The sequence below is a fragment of the Leucoraja erinacea genome, chromosome 26, assembly GCF_028641065.1.
Source record: "Leucoraja erinacea ecotype New England chromosome 26, Leri_hhj_1, whole genome shotgun sequence".
Classification (NCBI taxonomy): Eukaryota; Metazoa; Chordata; class Chondrichthyes; order Rajiformes; family Rajidae; genus Leucoraja; species Leucoraja erinaceus.
The window spans coordinates 28691145-28702974 of NC_073402.1; the positions used below are offsets into that span (position 1 = coordinate 28691145).

The 11830-nt window shown below is 47.7% G+C and overlaps 1 protein-coding gene across 1 annotated transcript in view; it reads right to left on the minus strand.

The window, feature by feature from the left end:
* Positions 1-9223, minus strand: part of selenon (selenoprotein N) — a 19754-nt gene extending 10531 nt beyond the window's left edge. The window contains 5 exon segments of the mRNA XM_055656582.1: positions 1-23; positions 2278-2490; positions 5116-5246; positions 6273-6390; positions 8743-9223. The exon segment at positions 1-23 is cut by the window's left edge and continues 102 nt beyond it. Coding sequence (XP_055512557.1) covers positions 1-23; positions 2278-2490; positions 5116-5246; positions 6273-6390; positions 8743-9021 — 764 coding nt within the window. The 5' untranslated portion in view covers positions 9022-9223.
* Between the last annotated feature and the right edge of the window lie 2607 nt (positions 9224-11830).

The following is an 11830-nucleotide window of genomic DNA, read 5'->3' on the forward strand; positions in this document are numbered from 1 at the left end:
GCGAGAAGTTTATGAATAAGGACCTGTTTCAAGAAAGAAGATACACTCTGGAGATGTACAAAAGCACAGACCACTCAACGTACACACCACAGCTGCCTCCATATGAAGGGACAGAATTCCTTCGAGATACGGCAGCGCAAGGATGGCACGGTGGCGCAGCGGTAGAGTTGCTGCCTCACAGCGCCACAGACCCGGCAGTGAAGAAAGCGAATGGTATGTTAGCTTTCATAGCAAAAGGATTTGAGTATAGGAGCAGGGAGGTTCTACTGCAGTTGTACAGGGTCTTGGTGAGACCACACCCGGAGTATTGCGTACAGTTTTGGTCTCCAAATCTGAGGAAGGACATTATTGCCATAGAGGGAGTGCAGAGAAGGTTCACCAGACTGATTCCTGGGATGTCAAGACTGCCTTATGAAGAAAGACTGGATAGACTTGGTTTATACTCTCTAGAATTTAGGAGATTGAGAGGGGATCTTATAGAAACTTACAAAATTCTTAAGGGGTTGGACAGGCTAGATGTAGGAAGATTGCTCCCGATGTTGGGGAAGTCCAGGACAAGGGGTCACAGCTTAAGGATAAGGGGGAAATCCTTTAAAACCGAGATGAGAAGAACTTTTTTCACACAGAGAGTGGTGAATCTCTGGAACTCTCTGCCACAGAGGGTAGTCGAGGCCAGTTCATTGGCTATATTTAAGAGGGAGTTAGATGTGGCCCTTGTGGCTAAGGGGATCAGAGGGTATGGAGAGAAGGCAGGTACCGGATACTGAGTTGGATGATCAGCCATGATCATATTGAATGGCGGTGCAGGCTCGAAGGGCTGAATGGCCTACTCCTGCACCTAATTTCTATGTTTCTATGTTTCTATGACCCAGATTCAATCCTGACTACGGGTGCTGTCTGTACGGAGTTTGTATGTAGACGAGTACTGGAGAAACTCAGCGGGTGCCGCAGTATCTATGGAGTGAAGGAAATAGGCAACGTTTGTTCTCCCTGTGATGGTGTGGGTTTTCTCCGGGTGCTCTGGTTTCTTTCCAAAGACGTGCACTGTTGCAGGTAAATGTTTCTTCTGTAAACTGTCCGTAGTGTGTGGGATAGAACTGGTGTACGGGCGATCGCTAGTTGGCGCAGACACAATGGGCCGAAGGGCCAGATCCTACGCTGAATCACTAAATTAAAACCCAACTAAACACAAGGAACTGCAGTTGCCGGTTTAAAAACCAAGACACAAAGTACTGGAGCAACTCAGCGGGTCAAGCAGCATCTCTGAAGAACATGGCCAGGCAACGTTTTGGGTCTGGGCCCCATCGTCAGTTATTTCTTCTCTGGACCTGGACCTGGCATCACTCCAAGAGGCCCAGCACGTGGCCCAGATGTGACCTCCACTGACACAGAGCGGTGGAGCAGCGATGGAGAGAAGGACCAATGACCGGGCCGACCCTGTGACACCAGGTCAACAGGCCTTCATGGCCAAGTTAAGAAATCTACACATGCACGGAACTGCAGATGCTGGTTAAACTCAAAGGTAGACACACAATGCTGGAGTAACTCAGCGGGACAGGCAGCATCTCTGGAGCGAAGGAATGGGTGACGTTTCGGGTCGAGACCCTTCCAGGGTCTCGACCCGAAACGTCGCCCAGTCCTTCTATACCTATACAACTGGGACTTGAAAACGGCTCCAAATCTGCCGACTTAGAATACTGTCTGACTACTGTACACGTATTGTATCTGAGATGCATCTAAGTGCTTATGTATAGTGATACCTGCACTGAACTGTATACACGAAACACTTTTTCTCACAGAGAGTGGTGGGTTTGTGGAATTCTCTGCCTCAGGTGGAGGCCGGTTCTCTGGATGCTTTCAAGAGAGAGCTAGATAGAGCTCTTCAAAATAGCGGAGTCAGGGGATATGGGGAGAAGGCAGGAACGGGGTACTGATTGGGGATGATCAGCCATGATCACATTGAATGGCGGTGCTGGCTCAAAGGGCCAAATAGCCTACTCCTGCACCTATTGTCTATTGTCACTGTACCTCGGTACGGTGACAAATAAAGTACCACTGTTTAAAAAAGAACTGCAGATGCTGGAAAAAATGGAAGGTGGACAAAAATGCTGGAGGAACTCAGCGGGTGAGGCAGCGTCTATGGAGAGAAGGAATAGGCGACGTTTTGGGTCGAGCACCACTGATCATTCTCCGTCATTTTTACAGGACACATTTACAGTGGTACGGTGGTGTGGGCGAGATGGATCAAACAGCAGAGGGGGAAAGCCATTACATTACCTCTCTCCCTCGTGGTGTCGGCGGGTAAAAGCGATTGTTGGAGAGGTACCCGGTGAAGATGTTTAGCTCGCTGGGGATGATCCACCACGCCTCTCCCAGCTCAAATGTATTCTTCAGAGGGAGGAAGGCCTTAAACAGGCTGGTGCTGAACACAGCAGTGGGCGTTTCCGCAGTTTTCCAGCTCCTCAGACCAGACAGGGTGCCATGGGAGACCTGGAACACAAGAAAACATGCAACATCTCTAAACCATTGCTTCAAATGCTTTCAAACAACTGACCAGGACATTGCTCGAAATCTGCTTTCAGACTTGGCATCATGTATGAATGAATGAATGATTGAATGGATGAATGAATGGATGGATGAATGAATGAATGATTGAATGAATGATTGAATGCTGTATTGACACATGTGGCAAGCCACAGTGACATTCCCATGGTATACAAATAGTCACTACGTAAAGGGCGACGACAAAGCTACAATGTATCCGGCGCCTGGTCCTCCTCCCCTCTTCACAACGTCAGTGCTGACCATGATGCCAAGTCTGCACCTGATCCATATCCCTGATAGAGTTAGTTATTAATTGATTGTTGTCATATTTAAGCTTTCCTGTTGTAAAAAGCCAATTGTATTGCTTTGGCCAAAATCATCATGACCAAGGTTTTTCTTTCCTTAAGTTGAATAATTCACAGCTCTCTTACAAGGTTTTTTATGTAAGTTGAAGAGGTTAATCAGATAAGAAGGGGCCAGAGGATGCCATTGGGATGACTGGCTTTTGGCAAAGAGTGAAAAACAACTCCATATTTGGAGGTGTCTGTAGGTATATTAACCCTTGTTTTCTGGTATTTCTGTGTGTGTGCTGCTGGAGATTCAGACGTAAAACTGTTGCCTCAGGGTCCCTGGGTCCACACCCATCAGACGTCAAATTAAAGCTTTGTATGGTCTTAAACATAGAAACATAGAAATTAGGTGCAGGACCTTCGAGCCTGCACCGCCATTCAATATGATCATGGCTGATCATCCAACTCAGTATCCCGTACCTGCCTTCTCTCCATACCCCCTGATCCCTTTAGCCACAAGGGCCACATCTAACTCCCTCTTAAATATAGCGATAAGAATTTGTACCTCGTCTATCTTTTTAAGTGAACTTTTTCATCCCTCCATTCCCCGTGTAATGGCAATTTCTTATCTTTCTAATGTCCCACTTTTGATTGCCATGACTACGCTGGCAGGGAGCAGTGGAATTTACGCAGTCGATGTTAAATAAAGGAATCTTCCAGTCGTTATTGATTCTTTGTTGAAGTACAAACAAAGAAGTGAACTCTATATTTGTTATACTAATTGTAGCTTTCCGTTCTTACTATCTGAACTGTTAAAACAAACTCTGCCTTCTTTCCCGTGCCAGCTCCCGTCTCAACTGACCGCTCTCTGTCATTTGCTTAGTTCAAGGTAAGACAAGCCCATTTATGTATCAGAATCCCTCCCCCTGTCATTCAAAAAAGATACAGCTAGAAATATCTATACAAAATACTATAATATACTAACAGTAACTAATTTAAGCATGAATGGCTCCTCCGCCCCGCATACACATGGGTCTCCCAAAGGGCCTCTTAAATGCCCCGATCATATCTGCCTCCACCACCACCCCTGGCAGCGAATTCTGAGCACCCACCACTCCCTGTGTAAAACAAAAACTTGCCCCACACACCTTTTTTAAACCTTCCCTTTTACATCCTGAAAATAGCGTTGGACATTTCCACCCAAGGTAAAAAGATTCTGACCATCGACCTTCTCATTGTTTCTAGCAATTTTCGATACTTCTATCGGGTCTCCCCTCAACTTCTGACACACCAGAGAAAACAATCCAAGTCTATCTAACCTCTCTATACCACTAAACCCTCTAATTCTTAGGATTCCAAATTCGAGAGAAACTGATGGCAATTTAGCTCCTTGCAGTCGAACCCAAGTATAACTGGTTCATTCCTGCTGTCGTTGCTCCTAGCCCAATCTATCCTTTCCCAGACATGGTGGCCAGTTTAGCTCTCGATGCCCCACGTTAATCAGCAGGAGCTGGTCTCGACCTGAAACGTCAACCATTCCTTCTTTCCAGAGATGCTGCCTTTCCGAGCTACTCCAGCATTTTGTGTCTATCTTCGGTATAAACCAGCCTCTCCTCCACACACCTAATCTTCCTCCTTGTGCCCCAGATATAAACGCCATCGTTCCGTTCACCTTAATTAGTTTCTGTGCTTAAAAATGACGTTTTATATCAATTGGACAGCACAATATTCCACACCGTCTCCTTACACAATGAATGATTCCTGCATTAAGAATATTTTATCCTATTTAGATGTACAATGGATGGCTGCACAATTGTTACCTGAAACCCCCCCCCCTAAAAAAATCCATACTGTTATAAATACCAAGACACTCCTACTTGTGTCCCTGGTTGAGAATAACCTGGGCGGCACGGTGTCGCAGCGGTAGAGTTACTGCCTCACAGCGCCAGAGACCCGGGTTCGATCCCGACTACGGATGCTGTTTGAAAGGAGTTTGCACGTTCTCCCCGTGAGTTTTCTCCGAGATCTTGGGTTTCCTTCCACACTCCAAAGACGTACAGGTTTGTAAGCGAATTAGCTTGGTGCACATGTAGAATTGTCCCCAGTGTGTGCAGGAACGTACAGGGATCGCTGGTCGGCATGGACTCGGTGGGCCGAAGGGCCTGTTTCAGCGCTGTATCTCTAAACTAAACTGAATTAAACTTCGAGGAGATGCTGCCTGGGTAATGCAAGTGCACAAACCAAACCCGTGAACAAAAGGTGGAAGGCAACGCCCACTCACTCCAAGAAACCCATCTTTGCTCTTGGTCATAGATTCCATCATCAGAGGCTGGAACTCAGCTTCGATTGTCAACGTCTCCGCGTTAGGATCCGTCTCTCCGTCACTTTCATAGTCGGGCGCTTGGCTGATTCCTGCAGGCATACAGAACACATTCAGTCACAGAGACACACAGCAGAGAAAGGAGCCCTTCGGCCCACTACGGCCATGCTGACCCTTCTAACCATGCGCCCAACCCGGGCAAGTGATGTTGCTACAGGTAAGATTTTCATTGTACCTCTACCTCACTGTGCTTGTGTATATGTCAGTGAACGTTTGACGTGACTTTTCAAGTGGTTGCCTAAATGCATCTTAAAAGGGCTATGTTTGTCTTCACCACCTCCTCTGGCAACTAGTTCCTGCCTTCTCACCATATTCCCTGACTCCGCTATCTTTAAGAGCGCCTTCTAACTCTCTCTTGAAAGCACCCAGAGAATAGCCTCCACTGCCTTCTGAGGCGGAGAATTCCACCGATTCAAAATTCTCTGGGTGTAAAAACGTTTTTCCTCATCTCCGTTCTAAATGGTCTACCCCTTATTCCTCAACCAGATTTTATTGTATCAAATAATATGGAAACACAAAAGGTTACATTTACCTGGCCTTCATCATGGGCTGTTAACACCACAGAATTAAATGTTGAATAATCCACATTGAACACCAGACTCAAAATATCTGGAATAGACCCAAAATGTTGGAGTAACTCAGCGGGTCAGGATCAGGCAGCATCTCTGGAGCAAAGGAAAAGGTGGCCTTTCAGGTCGAGATCCTCACAAAACTACGACGAAGGGTCTCGACTCGAAACATAAAAACATAGAAATTAGGTGCAGTAGTAGGCCATTCGGCCCTTCGAGCCTGCACCGCCATTCAATATGATCATGGCTGATCATCCAACTCAGTATCCCGTACCTGCCTTCTCTCCATACCTCCTGATCCCCTTAGCCACAAGGGCCACATCTAACTCCCTCTTAAATATAGCCTATTCCTTTTCTCCAGAGATGCTGCCTGACCCGCTGAGTTACTCCAATACTCTGTGTGTCTATCTTTAGTGTAAACCAGCATCTGCAGTTCCTTCCCACGGATCAGTATGTCTGGGTCTCCATTAGAGAGGAATTATACTGTACCTGTTAATTTTTCAGCTAGGGGTTTAAATTCTTCAGGACTGAGGTATAAGTCGTTGTTGACATCAAATGAGGAAAACAAGAACAAGCCTTCGTTCCCAAGTGACTTCAGGGCATCCTCCTATAAAAATAAACACTTGTTTAAATACCCAGCCATCAAGTAAAAAAACCACTCAACACAATAAATAGCATTCAGATTTCTTTTTGGTAGAATTTGTAAAAACAAACCTCGGTCCCAACCCAAAATGTCCTTCAGTACTTAAGAAGGAACTGCAGATGCTGGAAAATCGAAGGTAGACAAAAATGCTGGAGAAACTCAGTGGGTGCAGCAGTATCTACGGAGCGAAGGAAATAGGCAACGTTTCGGGCCAAAACCCTTCAGGGTTTCGGCCCGAAACGTTACCTATTTCCTTCCTGAAGGGCTTTGGCCCGAAACGTTACCTATTTCCTTCGCTCCATAGATGCCGCTGAGATTCTCCAGTATGTCCTGAGTTTCTCCTTTGGTTGTGACTCTCGGCAGCCCAACTTCCCTCCTGGGGATGAATAAAGATTCATTGTATCGTAGGGAAGGGTCGAGGTCTGATGGGGGCCAAGGACGGAGTCTCGGGGTTTCGAGAACGAGGTTGGGCCGATGTGGAGCGGCCTTCGGTCCGGGACATTGCGTGCAAACGTTGCTTGTCCAAGGACAACAGCATTATAGAAGACCCCACACGTCTCCATCACGGACTGTTCACTCTGCTGCCCTCAGGGCAAAACGTATCGCAGTATAAGGAGCAGAACGGCCAGGTTTTGCAACAGCCTCCCCCCGGGCCATCATAGAAACATAGAACATAGTGTAGGTGCAGGAGTAGGCCATCGGCCCTTCGAGCCTGCACCACCATTCAATATGATCATGGCTGATCATCCAACTCAGTATCCTGTACCTGCCTTCTCTCCATACCCCCTGATTCCTTTAGCCACAAGGGCCACATCTAACTCCCTCTTAAATATAGCCAATGAACTGGCCTCAACTACCTCTGTGGCAGAGAATTCCACAGATTCACTACTCTCTGTGAGAAAAATGTTTTTCTCATCTCGGTCCTAAAGGATTTCCCCTCTATCCTTAAGCTGCGACCCCTTGTCCTGGACTTCCCCAACATCGGGAACAATCTTCCTGCATCTAGCCTGTCCAACCCCATATAGACCCTTGAATTCCAGAAAATGTGCCGCCTCTATTATCTATTTTATCTTTTTATCTATTTTGTCCTTTTAACATAGAAATTAGGTGCAGGAGTAGGCCATTCGGCCCTTCGAGCCTGCACCGCCATTCAATATGATCATGGCTAATCATCCAACTCTTGTTATTTTATGTGTTTAAGAGGGAACTGCAGATGCTGGAGAATCGAAGGTTACACAAAAAAGCTGGAGAAACTCAGCGGGTGCAGCAGCATCTATGGAGCGAAGGAAATAGGCAACGTTTCGGGCCGAAACCCTTCTTCAGAAGTTATTTTATGTTGCACGATGAGCCAGATGCAACAAAGTTTCTTTCAGATTTGCATTTGTTGGTGTATTTTTGAATGATAATAAAGTCTTGTCGCCGAGAACTAATGGGGGCCCGGTGGGGGAGGGGGGAGGCAAAGAAGCGATGAGTGCGTTTTGTAACTTTGCGTCCGCGCCTTTGGGCGACTCTGTGTACCTGTATATGCAAAAACAAAGATTTTCACTGCACCTAGCCAGGATCAAGTGACAATAAGGTATCATCATCATCATCAGTGCAGGTCCATGAATTACCCAAGCAGTTGAATGGAGATACAAGGAAGGTCAGATGCTGGTATCTGCTGTAGAACGCAGAGACACTGAGTTACTCCAGCACTTTGTGACCTGCGGCTCTTGGCTCGCTGAAGACAAAGGACTGGACCACAGCACGTGTCTCAACCCCAGACCCCTCTGAGATACAATCAAAGATGATAGATCGATCATTGGATACTCGCCCCAAGTGCATTTACAAAACGCTCTAGGAAATGGAAGGAACAGCGAAAGTCTGCAAGGAGAGATTAGTGCAACTTGGCAGCACAGCCACTGTGGGCCGAAGGGCCGGTTCCTGTGCTGTACTGTTATATGAGGAAATGAGGGCAGACAAAATGCTGGAGAAACTCAGCGGGTGAGGGCAGCATCTGTGGAGCGAAGGAATCGGTGACTGAGGAAATGAGGAACTGCAGTTGCTGGTTTACAAACAAAGACTCAAAGTGCTGGAGTAACTGTTCTAGCTTAGGTTCCCGATGACATAATTAGAGAAAGACTCGGTGTGATTTCATGGTGAAAACATGCACTGGATTTTTTTGGTTCTCTGCGTTAAAAAAAAACCTGCCCCAAAACACAACCTCTCTGATCGATATGATTTCTCCAAATCCAAATTTTTAATTTCAATACTTAGTGAGATGCATATCTCAGCGGCATTAGTCTCTCTCTCTCTCACACACACACACACACTCACTTGCTTGGCCCGTTGGTATTCCAATGAATATTTCCAGCCCAGGGCTGCCAGTCCCAGCCCGAGTCCGAACAGGAACAGCAGCAGCAGCAGGGCCGAGCGGTCGCTCCTCGCCGGACCCCTGCCCGGCTCCTCTGTCTCAGCGACCGGCGGCGGGGGCTCCTCTTCCCCGGTCCGCTGCGCCTTGCGTTGCCTCAAGGCGGAGGAGGCCATCGCTCCTGCAGTCTTCCTGACTGAGCCTGACTCTATCTCCAGCTCCGGTCCGCCCGCTCCCCGCTGCATTGAATCAAATGCATTCTTGTTCCCTCCCTCTCCGGCCGCCCAGAGCTACGAGCCACCGGGGAACGGTAGAAGGCCAAAGATGTTAGAGCAGATGCTCCAAGATCTTTGGTAGCAGCAGACTGCAAAAGCCAGCGGAACTGCTCCGCTGTAACAGGGCCCTTGCAATTGCCAATCACATCCCTGCAAACACACTTCCTAAATCCTCCATAAACCCCTCCTCCACCGCTAATGTTTCCAAAAACAAAAAAAAAGTGCCGAGCTCTGGAGATTTCCTGCTCTGCCTGTGGAAAATCTCAATGCAAAAACGCCAGCGAGTTTGGAGAACGAGTGTGCGTTGTATCTCAGAGGGGAGCGAGCGTGTTGTATCCAAAGAAAAGATGATAGATCTATCATAGGTGGACAAAAGTGCTGGAGAAACTCAGCGGGTGAACAACGTACCTCGGTGACTGCCAATCACCACCCCCCCCACACTTATTTTTTTTTTAAATTCAAATCGTTTGCTATGTCGCTCTTCAAGGGAGATGCTAAATGCATTTCGTTGTCTCTGTACTGTACACTGACAATGACAATTAAATTGAATCTGAATCTGAATCTGAATCTGAGGGTGCAGCAGCATCTATGGAGCGAAGGAAATAGGCAACGTTTCGGGCCGAAACCCCTTGGGTTTCGGCCCGAAACGTTACCTATTTCCTTCCTATGGGGTTTCGGCCCGAAACGTTGCCTATCTCCTTCGCTCCATAGACGCTGCTGCACCCGCTGAGTTTCTCCAGCACTTTTGTCTACCTTCGATTTTCCAGCATCTGCAGTTCTTTCTTAAACATGATTGATCGATCTATCATCTTTGGGTGTATCTCAGAGGGGTCTGGGGTTGGGACACGTGCTGTGGCCCAGTCCTTTGTCTTCAGCGAGCCAAGAACCGCAGGTCATAATTAAAGTGCTGGAGTAACTCAGTGTCTCTGCGTTCTGCAGCAGATACCAGCATCTGACCTTGCTTGTATCTCCATTCAACTGCTTGGGTGATTCATGGACTTGCACTGATGATGATGATAGAAACATTGATAATAGGTGCAGGAGTAGAGGCCATTCGGCCCTTCGAGCCTGCACCGCCATTCAATATGATCATGGTTGATCATCCAACTCAGTATCCTGTACCTGCCTTCTCTCCATACATAGAAACATAGAAACATAGAAATTAGGTGCAGGAGTAGGCCATTCGGCCCTTCGAGCCTACACCGCCATTCAATATGATCATGGTTGATCATCCAACTCAGTATCCTGTACCTACCTTCTCTCCATAGATCCCTTTAGCCACAAGGGCCACATCTAACTCCCTCTTAAATATAGCCAATGAACTGGCCTCAACTACCTTCTGTGGCAGAGAAATCCACAGATTCACCACTCTCTGTGTGAAAAGAAAATCCTAAAAGACTTCCCCCTTATCATTAAACTGTGACCCCTTGTTCTGGACTTCCCCAACATCGGGAACAATCTTCCTGCATCTAGCATGTACAGCCCCTTAATAATTTTGTACGTTTCTATAAGATCCCCTCTCAATCTTCTAGATTCTAGTGAGTACAAGCCGAGTCTACCCAGTCTTTCTTCATATGAAAGTCCTGCCATCCCAGGAATCGGTCTGGTGAACCTTCTCTGTACTCCCTCTATGGCAAGAATGTCTTTCCTCAGATGCTTTATTGCCACTTGTACATGGCTAGGTGCAGTGAAATATTTTTTTTTTTGCATACAGGTACACAGATGAGTTCCCCAAAGTAGCAGACACAAAGTTACAAAAAGCACTCATCGCTTCTTTGTCCCCCCCCCCCCCCCCCCCCCCCCCCCCCCCCCACCAGGTCCACCTCAGTTCTTGCCGCCTCCCCTTCATCATCGGCGGTCGCTCGAAACGAGTATGACTGTCCTCTCATGGAGGATGCCTGTGCGTGACTTTGTTTAACGTGGGGAGACTGATGCACAGACAGCCACCACACGGTCCTTGACAGATCCAGGCCAGAATCCAGTGGCGTGGAGACCAAGACGACCGGAGACCCTTTTCTGCTGCAGCCTTCATCCGCCTTCCCAGCCGTTGTGACGCTCCACTAAGGTGAGCCATCGTCCTCTGCCTGTTCCACCGTTGAGGTCTTGGTTGGATTGCTCTTTGTCAGAGACCTCCCCCTCGACCTTATCAATAGACAATAGGTGCAGGAGGAGGCCATTTAGCCCTTCGAGCCAGCACCGCCATTCAATGTGATCATGGCTGATCATCCCCAATCAATGCCCCGCTCCTGCCTTCTCCCCATATCCCCTGACCCCGCTATTTTTAAGAGCCCTATCTAGCTCTCTCTTGAAAGCATCCAGAGAACCCGCCTCCACCGCCCTCTGAGACAGAGAATTCCACAGACTGCGAGTTTCCGTTGCAAAGGTCTGTTTATTGTCACATGTACCAATTACGGTCTGATTAGAGATAGTCCGAGGGTCTCCAATGAGGTAGATGATAGCTCAGGACCGCTCTCTAGTTGTCGTTTGAATGGTTCAGTTGCCTGAGAGCAGCCGGGAAGAAATTGTCCCTGAATCTGGACAGATTTGTATCCCTTCGTTATCACCCCCTCCACAGCCAACATTGGACCATTGTGGGCTCCTTCACCATCGGTGACGGCTGATTTGTTCTGTATCTTTTCAGCCATGAATGGCGGTGTTGGCTCGAAGGGCCGAATGGCCTACTCCTGTGCCTCCCTTTCCCCTGACTCTCAGTCTGAAGAAGGGTCCCGACCCGAAACGTCATCTGTTCCTTTTCTCCAGAAATGCTGCCTGACCCACT